Here is a 19,837-nt window from a genome sequence, read left to right as displayed (position 1 = left end):
GTCGTTTCATCACCATATAGGGTCCTTCCCAGGCTGTCTGCAATTTCGGGGACAAGCCTTTCTTTCGAAGTGGATTGTACAACAGGACCAGATCACCTTCTTCAAAACCTTTTGAATTTGCCGCTTGATCGAACCGGTCCTTCATCTTATTGCTCATCAGATGCGTATGCTGTCTTACCATTAGATGCAATTCATTCATTTCTTCCTTTAAGGCCGAACAATAATCTCCATCATTTCTTACAGCTGTAGGATTCGTACCAAACTTAAGATCAGCAGGGAGTCGCAGATCAGATCCGAAAATAATCTTTGCTGGCGTGTAACCAGTTGTCTCGTGCTTCGCTGAACGATACGCCAGCAGGAACATCTGGATGCACTTGTCCCAATTCCGTTGGTCTTTATCAACGATTTTCCGCAGATGTTCTTCGAGCGTTCGGTTGAATCTCTCTACCATCCCATCTGATTGTGGGTGTAACGCTGTTGTCCGTGTCTTGTGGATGCCCAATAATGTACAGACTTCTTGGAAAATGGAAGATTCGAAATTCCTGCCTTGATCTGAGTGTAATTCGACGGGCACTCCGAACCTTGTTATCCAATTTTCTACAAACGCTTCGGCTACTGTCTTCGCTTCCTGGTTTGGTAAGGCATATACTTCTGGCCATTTACTGAAATAGTCCATGACAACCAGTAGATATTTGTTTCCGGCCGTACTGGTTGGGAACGGACCTGCAATATCCATTGCGACTCGTTCAAATGGTGATCCCACGTTGTACTGTTGTAGCCTACCGCGACTTTTGGCTTTAGGACCTTTAGCTGCCATGCACTCTACGCAATTACTTATCCATTCTGCTATGGGATCTCGACAACCGATCCAGTAGAACCGTTGTTTAATCTTCTCTATAGTTTTTGTTATTCCAAGGTGCCCTCCACTAGGTCCATTGTGATATTCTTTCAATACTTTTGGGATCATGGACTTCGGTACTATGATCAGCAGACGAGAATGTTTGCCATCTTCGCTTTCCCAGGTACGATGAAGGTATCCATTAACGAGGTTTATGCTGTTCCATTGGGCCCAATATGCTTTTGCAGTTGGACTCTCGCTACTTATTTGTTCCTTTGGTGGTCGTACCCCATTTTCTTTGGCCATTACCAGCTTTGCAAGATCAGGGTCCTCCAGCTGATTGATTCTGATGCGGTGAGGAGTCCAATCATCTTCAGGTTCTATATTCAGTAATCGCACGTCGATTATACCTTCTTTTCCTTCTGATTTGGAGCAATGTTTACATTCCAGTGGACAAGGGCGACGTGATAATGCATCCGCATTTTTGTGGTGAATCCCCTTTCGATGTTCCGTTTCGAAGTCGTAATTCTGTAATCTTTCGATCCATCGTGCAATTTGGCCTTCCGGATTCTTAAACTGTAATAACCATTTTAATGCTGCATGATCAGTCCTCAGCAAGAATCGTTGTCCATACAAATACTTGTGGAAATGTTTTACACATTCCACCACAGCTAGTAGTTCTTTTCGCGTCACACAGTAGTTTTTCTCTGGTTTCCCGAGCACTCTGCTGTAATACCCAATTACTCTTTCTTGTCCGTCGATGAGCTGAGACAGGACACCTCCAATTCCATAAGCGCTCGCATCTGTATCCAGGATGAATTTCTTTCCAGGTATTGGATAAGCTAACATCGGCGCCGTACAAAGTAGTTCTTTCAGCTGCTCAAATGCTTTTTCTTGTTCCAACTGCCATACAAACGGGCGATTCTTCTTGGTTAAATCATGTAAACTTCTAGCCACGTTCGCAAATCCAGGTACAAAACGGCGGTAATACGTGCATAAGCCAAGGAAGCTGCGGAGTTCATGTATGTTGGTGGGTCGAGGCCAATCTTTGACTGCTTTTATTTTTCCTTCCTCGGTGTGAATCCCCTCAGTTGACACTTTATGTCCGAGATATGTGACCTGCTTCTTCCATAATGAACACTTTTTGGGATTCAAGCGTAATCCGGCTGCTGCTATTCGCTGAAAGACTTCCTCTAGATTTTTCAGATGATCATCAAAACTTTTTCCCATGATGATAATGTCATCAAGATACACTAAACATGTCTTCCAGTTGAGTCCTTTTAACACATGTTCCATCAGTCGCTCGAACGTTGCAGGCGCATTACATAACCCAAATGGCATCACAGAGAATTCCCATAACCCGTCGCCCATACTGAAAGCGGTCTTTTCACGGTCACATTCATCAATCTCGACTTGCCAATATCCACTTTGTAGATCTAATGTAGAAAACCATTTCGCTCCAGACAAGGTGTCTAATGTATCGTCGATTCTTGGTAGAGGATAACTGTCTTTCTTTGTGACATCATTCAACTTCCTATAATCTACGCAGAAACGGGTGCTACCATCTTTCTTTTTGACTAAGACGATAGGTGAGCTCCATGGACTTATTGAAGGTTCGATTACACCGTTTTTGTGCATGTCTTCAATAATTTTGTTAGCATCCTCACGTTTTGCTAGTGGAACCCTACGCGGAGCTTGTCGGATTGGTTTAGCGTCTCCAGTATTTATGCGATGCTTGACAATGCCGGTTCTTCCTGTGTTTCCTTCGTTTGCAAATATGGATGCGTATTTTTCTAATAGTTTTTCTGCTTTTAATTTTTCATTTCCATGCAGTTCGTTCAGCAAATTATTTAGGAGTGTAGGACTTATCTGCTGAGGCTCAATCGTAGGCTTCTGTTGTGACCGTTCGCATCGTGCTATTGCACTTATATTCTGGCACTGACCAATTACTGCTCCTTTCTTCAGACTTATAGGCGTGTTGAATTCATTCACTACTCTCACCGGAATGGTGGCGTCTTCTCTAGTTTTCACAAGCGTTCTTCCTACCAATATGGGTGTATCTATTTTTGTTGGTTCCACAATCCACAACTCTTCAGTCCCACCTCCTCCATTCACTTTAGCCCATACAATCGCCTCAGATTTTGGTGGAATGCTCTGATTATCATCAACAATCACCCTCTTACTTTCAACGTTGGTCACATATCCGGTGTTTATAGGCATCTCCATGTTCTGGCAAAACAGCATTTGCTTGTTTAAATCCAAAGTAACCCCGTGATCAATCATGAAATCTACTCCCATTATAATTTCATCCGTGATTTCTGCTACGATGAAGGTGTGATTAACTTCCAGGGTACCAATCATCACTTCGCAAAACACTTTTCCCGCGACAGCTGCTTCCTCCCCGGTGGCCGTTCGAAGCTTGCAACCGACTAATGGTTCAACCGTCCCTCTTACCACATCCGGTCGGATAATTGAATGTGTGGCACCAGTATCCAAAGTAAGCGTTGACAGTCGTCCATTTACGATGCCGTTGATAGTAAGATTGTTGTCATGGCGACCTATTTGTGATATCGAGATGGCGGGGCAAATAGTTGTGGGAACCAGCTCACGCCCCTTTGAACTGTTCCGTTTTAGTTTAACGACTTGTGAGATGTGGATGCTTCGTCCTCGTTATCTGTTGGTTGTTTCCGTTTTGATGGGTTTACTTTTATATTGCAATTTCGGGCAAAGTGACCCGCTTTTCCACAGTTGAAACATCTGCCTGTTGTATTTACTCGCGGTGCAGCAATTGTCTTCAGAGTCTTCAATATTTCTTCCATCAGCGCCGGTTGTTCCATTTCAACCCTTTGTACCTTGTGTGCTGGTTTACTTAGTAGGGAAGCTGTTTCCTGTGTGAGGGCGTGCGAAACCGTTTCAGCAAACGTTCTTTTTGGCAATGCATATGTGGCGCGTTTGGTGTCCACATCACGAATTCCATTTATGAAACATTGAATTTTTACCCTCTCAATGTAATCCACAGGTGCATCTGCATTTGCCAAATGAGCCAGTCGTTCTATTTCAGTTGCGAACTCTTGCAATGACTCGTTCATTTTCTGACCCCTATTTTGCAGTTCGATCTGGTATATTTGTTTCCGGTGCTCACTACCATATCGTCTTTCTATCGCACTCATCAATGCCTCATAGTTGTCCCGTTCACAGTCTGGAATAGTCTGAAGGATTTCTGCCGCAGGTCCTTTCAATGATACAAACAAGGACGCCACTTTGTCCGCTGCATTCCAGTTATTGGCCAATGCTGTCTTTTCAAACTGAAGTTTGAAAGTTTGAAATGGAATACTTCCATCGAATGTGGGTGCCTTCAATCTTGGATTATTTGTTGATGGTGCAGGGCCATGCAGTTGCAGTTCTCGCATACGATTACTCAGTTGAAGAAATTCTGATCTTAAATTTTCTTCGTCATTTTTTATTGTGCTTAATTCGTCTTCAAATTTTGAAAATTTCTCTTGCACTTGTTTTTGTAGTTGTGTAGTATTTTCCGTAATCTGTTGTACCAAACGATTTTCTAACTGCGTATTATTTTCAGTCATTTGTTGTGTAAGGCGAGACTCTAACTGTGATGTATTTTCAGCTATTTGCGTCATTTGCTGTGCCAGACGATTTTCTGTTTGCACTGCATTTTCTGTATTTTCAGCTATTTGCTGTGCCAGACGATTTTCTATTTGCTTAATAGCCACTAACAGCAAGTTCATGTCCACACTTGATGATGTTCGTTGTTCTTCTACTTTTTCTTCTACCTTTGTAGAAGTTTCTGGCCCAACAAATTCGAACTCGTCCACATTAATTCCATCCGCTTCCATTGCTTCACGTAATCGTGCCTGCAGATCCGCCTTTTGCGCACTTATCGGCAAATTACGCTCCTCCAGTTCCTTTTTTAATTGCTGAATTCTCAATTCTCCGAATTTAACCATCTTGAATTTGGATTATTTGACAATCCCACTTCTGACACCAATTGTTACGAATTTACTCTTGCTAGTTTACTTTGTTAGGTTCGTATCTCTGGATTGACAAATAAAATCAACACTGTTTAATTTAATTCAACAACTCTTTATTTCACAACTCGTCTACACTATAGCAGTTTACTCTTAGCACTGATTGATTACGTTGGCGCTGCCACGGCTTATATAGCCACGCACTTCTCGCTGATGCCGACGTGTCCTTCTAGAATATCGCGTCTGGAAATTACCAGAACATACGACTATAGCCACGCACTTCTCGCTGATGCCGACGTGTCCTTCTAGAATATCGCGTCTGGAAATTACCAGAACATACGGCTATACGGCGCCAGACGCAAGCAGACAGTCGCGGCGCCAGACTCAGCAATTGTTTAACTAGACGAGTAGACAGTGTGGCGCCAGATGTCTACAACAAGACAAATGCTATTCCATATACCTACAGCTATTGTTCATAATCAGGGATGCATATAGTAATACAAATACAACTTAATACTACTTTTTGTAACAATATATATTTCATTCAAATGTCCAAGATCGATATAAAACGATTTAATCGACCAGTGCTTGGCCCTAGAGACATCTATTGGAAACGGCGAAAGCAAAGGTGTAAACCTAATAAGATATAATAACGCTTTCATTTCCGTTACATTAGTCAGACTGTCGTGGAACGTGACTCCCACATAGCAGTAACTAAACTGACGAAAAAATTTTTCTGTAAAGTAAATATGTCAGAATTTTTCTAATACTGTTTTAGTACAATTCTGTTTACTGAACTTATATAATGAGTCATCCATTACTCATACTGATAATGAAAACTTTTAATATTAGAGGTTATACATTAGTTATCTCAATCTCACGATAAGTCACATAGCGATCTTGCACATAGCACCAATCGTTTCCGAAACAACAACTGATCTTGGACGATCCTCACGAAATTCGTCTTGGAGCGATCTACGATCTTGTAACAAAATAATCGCGCAAAAATGTTCGCGATCTAATTTCTGTTTTTGACCGAGATGAATACTTCAAGTTACTGTAAATAACACTAATAGTACTCGTGTGTCAAAACGTTCTCAAATAAGGTGACATTGGAATTTAAACTGCGCGCGTCGAAGGATTTGGAGAATTATTTTTTTTTTTAGGTTGGTAGTACTGTCAGTCACATTTATGTCAAATTTCATGACAAAATATTCATTAGTGTTTGAGATACGTGTCGTTTTGTGAGGATGGTGCAGAAAGCCTTTGGTGATGAGGCTATGTCTAAAAAAAATGTTTACAAGTGGTATAGTGAGTTCCAGGCCGGCCGTGAACGTGTCGAAGACGAAGAGCGTCCAGGGCGACCATCAACCTCAACCGACGAAGCTCAAGTTTAGCAAATCAAAGATTTGGTGTTGAAAACCCGTCGATTAACAATTAGAGACCTTGCTGATGAAGTTGGCATATCGAAAGGCTCAGCCAATACCAATTTGAAGGATGTTTTGGGCCTCAAGCGCGTCAAATCTCGACTGAATTTTTTGGAAAAAAGGCGTCGCGTTGAAGTGTGTGAAACGATGCTTTCCGACTACTAGGGTGTCACGAAACGCAACGCATTATAACTGGCGATGAGACTTGGATCTATGCTTACGACCCCGAAACAACCGATCAATCGAGCGAATATCGTGCCAAAAGAGAGCCGAGACCAAAAAAATCGAACCAAAGTCGCTCAAAAATTAAGGTCATGTTGACTGTTTTCTTCGATTATAGTGGTGTTGTGCATTATGAAAAAGTCAACAAGGAATATTATTTGAACGTTATGCGTCGTTTGCGTAACGCTATCCGCCTAAAAAGGCCGGAATTGTGGAAAGACAATGCTTGGTTTTTAGACCACGATAATGCACCATCCCATACTGCCCTCGTAATTCGTGATCATTCCGCCAAAAGCTCAACCCATATCGTTTCGCAACCACCGTATTCAACTGATCTGGCGCCGTGCGACTTCTGGCTGTTCACCATGCTCAAAAGACCGCTCCGGGGACACCGTTTTTATCGATGATTGGAAAATCCGTTGGAATAAGTTCATTGCATCGGGAGGGGATTACTCTGAAGGGGATGAAATTGATTTGGAAGAATAAATAAAGAGTTTTCAAAATAAATACAATGTCACCTTATTTTTTGGGCACATCAAAAATGTCAAACCTAACGATAAAGCTGCGAATTGTCAGATTGCAAGAACACGGTTGCCAAGTCTCGAAACAAAAAGGCAACCTACGTATAAGGAAAAGTGGGACCAGTATACATTCAATATAGCATGGACATTTGACTGTAAAAAATGTATTTGCGTTGAACTCAACACAATTTGTCGATCGCTCATAAAAATGCTCGTGTCAATTGGTCGAGAGAAATGTAAAAAATATACGATAGCGGTGCTTCGAAACACGGCAATGGCAACGTGTCTACTGACGAATCGTGGATTTATACGAAAGAGCCTAAAAGTAACATGACGCCGACTCTATGGGTGTTTTCAGATGAGGCGAAAGTTGTTCGCGCAAGAAGCACTTCCAATCTAATATCACGTATATTACTGACCTGACACCGAACGACTTCTTTCGTCTTTTCGTGATTGCCTAAATTAGCTAGAGTCCATATAAGCACCAAAGACAATGAACGCTGTAGACGTCTCGGTAGCCATAAAATGTTATTGGAAGGCAGTAAGATGAAGTTCATCGAGATCAAAGGCTGTATGAGTTGAGTATGAGAAATCTCTGTGCAAAGTGGGTGCCACTAGAGCTCAATATCAACCGCATACATAGGCTGCTATATATATTTCTGGACTAGGTAACACTAAGTGTTGCCAGGTGCAATCTGACATTTCCATTGGAAAGTTTGACATTTTTTAACACAACATCACTCAGAACGTTTTGTCATTTAATCGTGAATTGTTTTATTTACAGCGAATTAAAAAATTCATCTCGGCCAAAAAATGGAATTAACTCGTGAACATTTTCGTGCGATCATTTTTCACAACTTTCGACGTGGATTATCACGACAAGAGTGCATCGATGAACTAAAATCTTTGTATGGCTATTTAGCACCATCCTATAGCACTGTGAAAAACTGTTACAACGAATTCAATCGTGGCCGACGCTCGCTCAAAGACGAATTCCGTGAAGGTCATCCAAAAACAGCCGTTGTGCCAGAAAACATAGATGCCGTACGTGAACTGATAATGCAAGACCGTCATGTAACATACTTTCAGATAGAGGCATGCCTATGCATTTCTCCCACCAGCATACATTCGATATTGCATGAACACCTGGCCGTAAAAAAGGTTTGTTCTCGTTGGATCCGGCACAATTTGACAATCGCTCAAAAAAAGGCTCGTGTGGATTGGTGTAAAGAAATGCTGAAAAAATACGATCGCGGTGCTTCAAAAGACGTTTATAAGATCGTCACAGGTGACGAATCATGGATCTATGCGTATGACCCGAAACAAAACAGCAATCGACCGTGTGGGTCTTCCAAGACGAGCCAAATCCAACGAAAAAAAAATATTTTCCTTGATAAATATTCCTATTTGCATTATTAGGCCAGAAATATATATAGCAGCCCTCGTACAACATCTCATTTATGCTTCTGAGTGGATTTAGAACTGTTCTGTCGTAAGAAACCGGAATTTGTACATCTGCAGGCGATGAATGAGAAACAAAAATGGAAAAAGATTAGCAATCAGTTATGACTTTTTTTATTGGGGATAGTTAGATCTCATTGAAAGAAGAGGATGTTGTGGCAAATCAATTAAAACTTTGGGAAAATTGCTTTATTTGAGGTTGGGAATGTTTTTGTGCTCATTACCGTATTCTACCGATCTGGCCCACAGCAACTTTTTCCTCTCTTTCTCTCTCTCTCTCTCTATCAGGAAAATGCTCGCTGGACAGAAAGTGAGAGAGAGTGAAGAAGTAATTGACGAGACCGGGACCTAATTGGAAGCAAAGTAATAGCGAAATACTACTGAAATATTTTTAGCTTCCACAAGCCTAACAAAAATTGGAATCAAACTAACAACGCATCAAAATGCTCCATTTTAGCCTGATATATACATATTTTTATACTCTCGCAACAAAGTGCTAAAGAGAGTATTATAGTTTTGTTCACATAACGGTTGTTTGTAAGTCCTAAAACTAAAAGAGTCAGATATAGGGTTATATATACCAAAGTGATCAAGGTGATGAGTAGAGTTGAAATCCGGATGTCTGTCTGTCCGTCCGTCCGTGCAAGCTGTAACTTGAGTAAAAATTGAGATATCATGATGAAACTTCTTGGCTCCATAAGAAGGTTAAGTTCGAAGATGAGCAAAATCGGCCCACTGCCACGCCCACAAAGTGGCTTAAACCGAAAACCTATAAGGTGTCATAACTAAGCCATAAATAAAGATATTAAAGTGAAATTTAGCACAAATGATCGCATTAGCGAGAGGCACATTCGAACCCAATTTTTTTGGAAAAGTGGCCGTGGCCGCGCCCCCTACTAAGTTTTTTGTACATATCTCGGAAACTACTATAGCTATGTCAACCAAACTTTATAGAGTCGCTTCCTTCAGGCATTTCCATATACAGTTCAAAAATGGAAGAAATCGGATAATAACCACGCCTACCTCCCATACAAAGGTTATGTTGAAAATCACTAAAAGTGCATTACCGGCTAATAAAAAACGTCAGAAACACAAAATTTTACGGAAGAAATGGCAGAAGGAAGTTGCACCCAGCCTTTTTTTAAATTGCGAATGGGCGTGGCGTCGCTCACTTATGGACCAAAAACCATATCTCAGGAACTACTCGACCGATTTCAATGAAATTCGGTATATAGTATTTTTTTAACACCCTGATGACATATACTAAATATGGGCGAAATCGGTTCTCCACCACGCCTTCTTCCCATATAAACGCTATTTTGAATTCCATCTGATGCCTTCGCGGAATAAAACTTTTCACAACTACGGTATTTGAGCTGAGGTATCCCTTGTGGAATAATTGTCATGATCGGACTATAACTTTTCAAGGTCCCTGATATCGAACACGAAGAACACAGTGCCTAACCTAACCTAACCTAATTTTTCACCAAAAATATCGGCAAATCTCTCAGAATTTAATTCTAATTAATTTTACAGCAAAATAAAAAAATATGTAAATGACGGATAATGAAATCTCGATTATCACTTTATCATGCGAGAGTATAAAATGTTCGGTGACACCCGAACTTAGCCCTTCCTTACTTGTTTTTTTTACTTATATTAAATACGTTGAAATGTAAATACTAGGCGTGTGCAAATACGATTCGAACTTACCATTTACGATGATAATGAAAATGATCGACACGAAAATCAGGTTTAATCCACATTTTGATGACATTATTGTTTAACAACAGCAACAACAGAAAAGTATTTGAGCGTTAATACTAAATTGCAGTTCATCAACACGTTTTACCGCGACGCGTTAGAGAGCACAGCGGAAACACCGCGACACACTGTAAAACTTATTTACTTCGCCTGCCAAGATTCAATTGAATGGTAGAGGCGCGATACGCCGTTGATTACAGCAATCCGTTACAAACGTAGAGTACGTAAATTTTAATACGCTTGTTTGCTGGTAAACGCCAACAGTTAAGCGACCCTAAACCGACTGCACTATACAATGCGATTCAAACGTTCTTTATAGATACGGGCATGTGAAATGCCGAACGCCCGAATGTGTGCTATGCGGTTTCAAGGCTAAAGTGCGCACCGTTGCGCCTGTGAAATTGCCAAATTTCCACAACAAACACGACGGCGACGACGCACCGAAAATTCCGCAGCCACACAAACGCAGCGACACGCGGCAGGCGACTAGGCAGCGAGCCCTAAACGGTTGCGTCTGCTGTGTGGCGGAAAATCATGAAATCGCGATTGTAGTGTGTGTGGCGTTTGCCGGCAGCCGTTCGGTCGCGGTTACAGTGGGTTTTTTCGCTAGGTATGCCTTTCGGTTGGCAATGTGCAGCAATGAAATTTTCCGCACGTTTCGCGGCGCAGTTTGTCAGTTGTTATTGTTATTGTTAAACTAGTCGGCGGGTATTTCCATAAAGGGCATGCGAGTATTCGATTTCGTCCTTACGCGCGTTTACGTGTTTAGATGGCGCGGATGAGGTGGAGGACACACATCGGTTTTACCGTATTTAAATTTGCCGAGAGCTTATGATTTCAATTTATTTTTATTTTTTTTTTTTTGTGTGCCTGTGTAGTTGGCAGCTTTGGCCGGAAAGCCAAAGTGAAAACAAAGGATTTTCCGCAATGTATCAACCCGATCAACCGTCGCAGCCACAAGCCACTATTGCGCTCCCCGCGTAACACCCGTCACTGTCGTACATACATACATACATTCGCTTTGCACTTCACGTTGTGCATTCGCTCGTCGTTTTGCTCGTCACTTTTTATTTTGGCTTCGCATTTGACACTTTTTTATCCACTGCCAATTATTTTTTACACTTTTCGCTTTGACTTCACTCACTGCAAGGCAATGAGATTTGTGTGCTTTTAACGGGGTTCCCACTTCGCATTTACGTATTTTCCATTGAAAATTGCTTTTATTTAGATATTTTTCCGACGCATTTCGTATTTTTCACCGCTGATTGGCGCAGTAGTCCTTCGCTGGCTTTCTCTGCTTTTTTCTGCGTTTTGCTCTATTTGTTCGGTGAAATTTACAATTTGCATTTGATTTTCAATATTTTATTTGCAAATCCTTTTTATTCTCGCTCTTCACCGTAACATTTGAAGTGTGGTTGTTGTTATTTGCAAGCAGTTAGCAAGCAGTGTGTGTAGTTTGCGTTGTTTTGTTGTGTAGACGTGCTATTGTTTTCGTCCTGAAATGAGAATGTGAGAAAAAGTCGGAACTATTATTATAGAAAATTTAATTGCAAGTAACTTTTTAATTAAATTTTGTTTACAATAGCAAGTATGTTTTCTATTTTTTAATGCATTACATAGGCATGTATATCGCTTTTATAACATAAGGGTATACATATATGTATAAGTATGTATATGGTAAAATTAAGGTGTATATGACTGCGGTAGCGTCAAAGTTTAGATAACTCAAAATTATAGCTGGGAAATCCGAATATACGACCTGATCACTGAAGAGCGCAGACAAGGCAAATAGATTTGTCTTGCTCTGCCGGTTTTTGAAAGAAATGTTTTTATTTCTTTGGGGGGAGAATTTCCCTCGGCAGGAATTTATGTTTTTTTTTCTATTAAAATATACTTCTCAGTTTCATAATCAACGCTTCTTTTCATCATGAAACTTAAGTAGCACAAGCATCCATGTTTTAAAGGGTGATCCATTTCGCGGTTCCCTAATTTTTTTAGAAAAAAAAAACACAGAAACTTCAAATGAAATCCGGAATAAACATTTGAACACAGAAACTTAAAATTAAATAGGAAATAAATATTCGAAAGAATATTCCTTGACATTTATTTTTACGAGATTATCTCTTTCAAATGTTGGCCGCGGCTACGTTTTGCTTCAAGGCCTGAGTCGAAGTGGGATTGTCCGCACTTTTCATATCCTCACAGGAAAGAGTCTAACAGTGTGATATCACACGGTCTTGGCACGTGAAATTGTCTGTTTCCCGAAGTGTTCTCTTAATAAATCCATTGATTGACGCGTTGAGTGAGAAGTGAGATCACGAGCTTCAATTTCAGCCATCGCTAATCATGACGAGATAACGGTCGCTATTGACGGTTACGTTCTCACCGGCATCATTTTTGTAGAAATATGGACTGATGATTCCACCGGTTTATAAACCACATCAAAACGTTGTCTTTTTCTATATGAAATGGCAGCTCTTGAACCTCTTCAGGTAACACTTCGTCTCAAATGCGGCAACTTTGCTCGTTTCTATAACAATTGAGCCAGATATATCACTGAATTCAGCCGAAAGCCTATGATGCTAGCGCTGCGTACTTTAGTTTATATAATAATATGCTTATTATGTAAGCTTTAATAAAATAAAAAAAAAATAAAAATATCACTGAACAAAATTTGGCTCGAAATTGCGGATATTCTTGAAACTTTTCAATAGCTCATATAGCGAAGCGACAAACTTGCACAAGCTGTCTTTTGTACGCTTTTAATTTAAGATCTCGAAGTAAAATGCACCAAGTCGTTCCAAACGTCAGTCTGATTTGCTGCGAACAGCGTCGAATCGACTCTCCGCGATCGTCATGCACACTCTCAGCTACGGCTGAAGTATTTGCTTCACTGCGCGCTGGACGTGGTCTCAAGATGGGTGATAGTGTTGCGTATAGTACGCTCAGTAGGCCGACTATGTTGACCATAAATTAAGCGAACACATTCTTTACAGAACGTGAATTTGGTATTGTAAAGTGGTGATACGTAATGCATATCTTCTTTTTTGATCAATTAACGACTTGATAGCAAAACAATTTATTTCTTTGCACATAGAAATATCAAGTGATCTCCACTCTCAGCATCCTTACTGAAAAGTTTAAGTAAAAATCAAAACAGCAAAATTAGGAAAGTTCCGTAATCGACGGTTAAAAGTTTTGTGTTGACAGTGGAAAATTTCCTAGGTAACCATAAAGCAACAAATTATGAAGAAATCATGTAAAAAATGCTGACAAACTTTCAGACTCTAGATATGAGTTCGAAGTTAGGATAAATATTCGGATAATTTAGAAGAACAAGTAGAGTTTTTTTCACCAGGACCTAGAAGTGATGGAAGAAGGGTGTCAAATTTGATGGGATCGTCATGCCGACAGTCAAAATCTCGAAATTTAGAATTCCGACGGTCAAAATACCGACAAATCAGATCAAGTAAAGGTGGTGTTGTCCGTTGGAGGCCCTGCGGGCTTAGGCAACGAGAACGCTCAGGATCATAACCCTGGGTCAGTAGAATTCTCTTTCTGTGATTCGATAGAAACAAAGGCAGACAAGATAAAATACTTTTCACGTGTCGATATTTTGGTTTGTTGGTATTTTGATTTCTCGGTGTTTTGATTTGTTGGTATTTTGATGTGTCGGTATTTTGAACTTGGGGTGTCTGTCAAGATATAGTCATCATTTTTAAAATTCGAAACTTTTTAGTATTCAGCACAGCTTTATTTTTGAATAAGTGGCAACTCTAATCCGTAATATCTTTCCACAAAGGCCTACCACAAACGATTAGTGTATTAAAAAGTAACACAGAAGTTGTTACAATATTTAACGCCTGAAGAGAGACAAAATTGGTTCAATGGCAAATGCAACCAGGGAAAATAATAATGTAGAATATACAAACAACCACAATCAAACTCACTCGGAACATAAAAAATTAGCAAAACAAATAATGGAGCAGCAGCATGGACAATTCAAAGATATAACAACAATAACAGTATATGCTAAAATGCACCTAATATTAAATATTTTCAGAAAATTCGCTTGTCAAAAAAAGCATAGAGCATATTCAGACCTGTTTTTTGTTGGAATCGCCAAAGCAAACTTTATATAGATCTATAGGGTGGGCCATATAAAATTTTAAATTTCGAAGATAGGGCGTAAAAGATTGAGTGTAGCGTTTGCTGTATGGCACGTAGCGCCGTCCTGCTGGAACCAAATGTTGTCCAAGTCTTCCTCTTCAATTTGCTTGAAGAAAAATTCGGTTAACATTGCGCGATATCGCTCACCACGGCGAACGGCGGTTCCTTCTTCATTTTCGAAGAAAAATGGGCCGATGATTCCACCAGACCAAAATCCGCACCATACAGTGATTCGTGCTGGGTGCATTGGCTTCTCGACGATTACGTGCGGGTTTTCTGTGCCCCAAATGCGACAATTCTGCTTGTTAACGTAACCATCGAGGTGGAAATGAGCCTCGTCCGAAAAGATGATTTTTCGGTAAAATTGACCATCCTCGGACAAACGATCTTCTGCCCAATCTGCGAACTGTGGAATAGTAAATAGCGACCCATTTCGTAAATTTTAGGCTTTTTACTGAATATCTGTCACTTTCCGAATGGTATTTGACGTTTCCAATGTCGAAATATAGATAATTTAAATTTAAAACGTTAGATGGCCCACCCGTTAGCTCATAAATGGAGCCTTTTGCTGCGGTTAGTCGTCGTTAGACTGTTTTTCACAAAGATTCTCTTGTCGCCCCAAACTGGATTTTGTAAGCGACGGGCGACGAGAAAAGACAAAGACACCGTGCTGCTCGTGCTCGTTTAACACGCTTGGGGTTTTGGTTTGTAGCAGTTCCTTTTTCATTTTCAAATACTTTCCAGGGGCCCATTTTCAAATAAATATTTACAATATGTTCGAAATGTTCGAAATGTATGTTTTTGTATGTAAAAGAAATGTTAAGCGTGGATAAAATTCTTAAGATTTTGAAAAATTACTGAGAGCTATGTACCTAACCCGAATGGGTCTTATGAACGGAATAAACATCACGAAAAAATAAATATTCTAATAGTGAACAGCAAAAGTGCAAAAGTTGTCACTTCTGAAATCAGACGCACATGTCCTTCGAAACTTAACTAATCAAGCCAAATACATACGAACAATAGCTTATGCACTTTCTCTCTCTCTGCACACATTCATATCCTTTGTGCGTTCCCTGTGCAACGCTCTTTATCATTATTATCTGTTATCCTTTGTCACAAACGGAGTCTAATTTGCTTTGGTGGTATTCCCAAGGTGTAGCATATTGTGATAAATGGCGCTCTGAGCAACACAATGAGAGTAAAGTACAATAAGAAAAGTCACTCACTCGTTGTTGCGAATTAGTGCGCAGCGCAAAAGAAGAATTGTTGCAGGGAGACATCCATAGCAGCGGTCATAGTTATCGTTTTTGCAGATAAAAACAAATGCAACAGCATCGATGTTTTGAATGCTGGAAAAAGTGGTTACGATGGCATAAAGCAAAAGCAGGTGATGAATTAAGTGCATGAAACTGAGAAATTGGAATTTTTCGATTCAAATGAGAATGGCTCCATTGTTTCTTACCACGAAAACGAAAATTCGAAAATTCCCTCTAATGCCTTTTATGTTTCGGGATTTGACGACATTCGGCGTGAATAATCTCAGCAGCAATGCATCGAAGAACCTTAATTCGATCAAGCTGCATCAAGGACCAGTGATTATTGATGAAACGTTGAATCTAATCAATCTAATCGAGGTCGCAGATCAATCCAATACGAATTTCTTGCAAGTAGTTCAAAATAAGTTTTCCTTTCGAAAACTATGCAGTGTGTGATATTTCAAGATCGTCATGTGACCTATCGTGAGATTTGGACAACTATAGTCATTAGTGAGACCAGCATACATTTAAAATTGCATGAATTTTTTCCTTGTAGAAAAATTTTTCCTCGTTGGGTCTCACACAATATGTCAATGAGTCAAAAAATCGTGTGGATTGGTCGAGAGAAATGTTAAAAGACTACGATTACGGTGCTTCGAAACACGCCATGACAACGTGACATACATTTTTGGCAGGATGCTGTGTAAAATATGATGGCAATATCTGTTTAAGAGTAAAAGTATAACGCTAAAATGATAAATAAATGTAAGAAAAATACTTTATCCTTAGAAACCAAAGTCCGGACCTTGTAAATGCTTGAAAAAGGTGTTCATAGCGAATCAATTATTTATAAGAAATCATTGTTGACGATCCAAAAATAAAAAAAAAAACTCTTTATATGCTTTTGAAAGTTATGCGAAGCATTAATGTGGTTCTAATTCGCGAGCGAACACTGTATATGTATTTACCATATATTTTACATAAACCGAGTACATAAATACATTAAATATGTATCGCATTTGTATCGTATATATGTATGTATGTGGATATCTAACATCACTTCCCATTTACATTAACTCCAGCTGTGAAAACTTCAAATGACTACATACATACATATGTATGTATGTACCTACTACAAATATATTTATTTATATTAATACTACACATTCTAATATTTGCTTATCTTGAATGCTACTGCATAAACGTTAAACAACAAAACATCTGGCTTAATCAACGAGAACCCTCCATTCATTGCTACTGCTGTCAGTGCTGAGGCTAATCAACTTACTGTCGAAGGGTTGCCAAATAAAAGTGAATAAAATGTAATGAGTATTCATAACAAATAACAAATATTTTATTTTCCATTTTCCAATCTAATTCACAACAAAACAACACCAATAAATATAAAATTGAGGAGCTGTCTTTTTCATTCGCAGATAAAATAACCATAGAGTTAAAGAAAGCAAGAGAGGCATACTGAAAGGAATACCGTGAGAGAGAAAGAGCGCACATTAGCTGATAGCGCAAATGTTAGTTTACATCTGTTGACAGTGAGAGCTAATATTATCAAATACAGACGGAGCTTCAGCAACAGCCAAGCAGCGCTGCAACAAACAAATGTAGCAATATTTAAATACATTTGATATGGATTTAACTATAAATTTATTTATAAATATAGTAGAATATCATATTATAATAAAATAGAAAAGTAATCTACTGCATTATGCGTTGAAAGGTATTCATACTCTATTAAATAACAATAACTGTTGCGATGCCAACGTCGAAATCACAACTGACAGCGCAGCTGCCAGAGCAGATTACAGCGGAAATGTGCATTGCTGCAGCGTTAACAGACGCTGTTATCGCAATGGCGAAGTTGCAGAGCACAACAATGCACACAATGCAGCACCGAACGACTGTTGACTGCGGACAAAGTCGATATGACGAATATACAACAGACCCACTCGTATGTATATACATATGTAGGTAGCTCATATGTACATATGTACAACATACATACATACGCATGTAAACATGTTTTCGCTTGATTTCAAAAAATATACATATACCACAGGAACAAGAGATAAACACAGATTTCAGCGAATTAGCAAAGGAAGTTACATTAATTTACATATAAGAGATTATTTAAAATGTTATAACTTTTAACATGTTATGAAAATGTTTCTCATTAAAGAAATTTCATCAAACATTGTTGTGCTAATTATTGTTAATGCCGCCGCTCTTGAATGTAGTTTTTTGTTTTCTATTTATTTTCATGGCAATTACCTATCTATGCGCATGTCTCAGCGTTATGTTTGAAGGCCCCCAACCAGCTGAATAGTGGAAAGAGTAAAACTAAGATGAAAACAAATTGGTATAAGCTGAGAAAATGTTTGGACACTCACTTCTCGACAGTTTGCACAATTAGGTATTATTCGTGTTGTTTATTACCAAAATCTAATCAGGATATTTGTGAGGCTTTTCGTTCCTTTATATCTTTTGATTTTGCTTGAAATATTTTATATCAGCATTATTTATTTGGATTTAGAAGCATACTTCTTCACTGTTATACACTTATTTTTCGTTTACTCCTTTTTAATACAATTTTCGGCACTCTGACTGCTTCAAGTTGCGTACGATTTCACAATCATTAGCTGCATTTTCAACACAAATTCATTTTTGAATACTTGTCATAACTTTCTATTAAGAAAATATATGTTTTTCACTTAAATCCTGCTTGGCACACGCATTTAATTATACACAAAAAATGCAGTTCCAGCTGGTGCCAACTACTGCATGTGGTTGGTATAGCTGTTGTATCCAAAACACAAAATTCACACACGTTCTAGCCAGATATTTTATTTTCAAAACTTTTGTCTGGCGACAATTCACATTTAATCAATTGCTTGAAAGAGAAATCTCATGCAGAAATTCGACGAAATGAATCCTAATAAAAATCAACACGAAAAAAATGTTTGGACGCACGCACACAAACCGTCGCGACCAACGAGAGACACAAGCAGACATACATACATACATAAATACGTATGTATATGCGTGTGTTTATCCAATTGTGTACGTCCGCTACAGCTCTTGCTCCTCACTAATGCACATGTACATACATTATATACTTCTTTTAATTTATTCTTATTGTTACTATTGCCTATATTGCATAGACGCCGCTTCACACATGCACTGGCGTTCACTGTTTACCCACCGTTTACCACCGACGACGTCGTCTTCGTCTACGTCCCCGTTAAAACTCGGCAAAACCTTTCTTTCGCACAAAACCGCACACTTTGCGCTCTAAACACTAGCGAACGCTTTCAATTTTCCGAAACAACTGAGATTTTCTTGCCTCTGCTCAGATCAGCGCCAGCTCAGAACGACACCGATGCACTTCGGTTCCCACTGTCCGTGTACGTTTTTAATCAACAATATTTTGCACACTTGTGGATACACTCTTCTTCCTGGAAAGCGGTAACAGCTCCAGCCTGAGATATTTATGTATTTTTCTCGTAACAGCGTCGGTGGTGTAAGTGAGATAGCTAGTGTTGCTCGCTGGAATTACATTGGCATTTAGCGTGTGTGTTGTGTCGTGTTGTCCCAGTCAGGTGTTCGTAGGCTTGTGTAAAAGTATCTACGAGATACACAAATTAACCCGTTGGGGGCTATGTTTATTGTATATAAATATGCATTGCAATAAATGAGTTGTTAATTTAATTGTAACTGATTTAATTAAATTTATTTTTAGTGTTATTTAAGGAGAGAAAAAGTAATTTTCTTCGAAGTATGAAAATTACATACACAAATACAAGAACTGGATTTTGATCGGTCAGTTTTTAAGGTGCTACATGCTATAGTGGTCCGATATTGTCTCTTCCGACTATAAAACATATATATATATATATATGTATATGTATGTATGTATGTATGTATGTGTGTGCATATGTTTTAAAGAGTGCAATGTTACTTGTATAACGGTAATTTTTGCTCTTGCATGCTCTTTCATTATTTCTGAAGTATTGATATGGCATTGATCTTTCAGTGAGAAATTTACTTAAGAATGACTATTTTATCAAGTTTGATTTTCTACTTTGCAAATTAATAAAAAATAAAGCAAATTTAATATTCCTTATTGAAAATTCCTTTAGTGAAAACGTTTATAAAATATCAAAGGAGGACATAA

The 19,837-nt window shown here is 39.0% G+C and overlaps 1 protein-coding gene across 7 annotated transcripts in view; it reads right to left on the bottom strand.

Annotated features, from left to right (window-relative positions):
- Positions 1-19,083, bottom strand: part of LOC105225682 (uncharacterized) — a 319,801-nt gene extending 300,718 nt beyond the window's left edge. For 2 of the 7 annotated variants that reach the window (XR_007423549.1, XM_029549927.2), the window contains exons 1-2: positions 18,054-19,081; positions 10,169-11,715 (exon numbers count right to left, since the gene is read on the bottom strand). Coding sequence is in view for 2 of the 7 variants with exons in the window: in XM_029549927.2 (XP_029405787.2) it covers positions 10,169-10,232 (64 nt within the window). In the remaining 5 variants the exon portion in view is untranslated. Of the gene's footprint in view, positions 1-10,168; positions 11,716-17,934 lie in introns of all 7 variants that reach the window. The other 5 variants (XR_007423551.1, XR_007423553.1, XR_007423550.1 and 2 more) reach the window with 5 other exon arrangements.
- Positions 19,084-19,837: the final 754 nt, after the last annotated feature.

The sequence above is a fragment of the Bactrocera dorsalis genome, chromosome 1 (assembly GCF_023373825.1).
Source record: "Bactrocera dorsalis isolate Fly_Bdor chromosome 1, ASM2337382v1, whole genome shotgun sequence".
Lineage (NCBI taxonomy): Eukaryota > Metazoa > Arthropoda > Insecta > Diptera > Tephritidae > Bactrocera > Bactrocera dorsalis.
The sequence above is the reverse complement of the archived record's forward strand: the minus strand, read 5'-3'. Positions and strand labels throughout refer to the sequence as shown.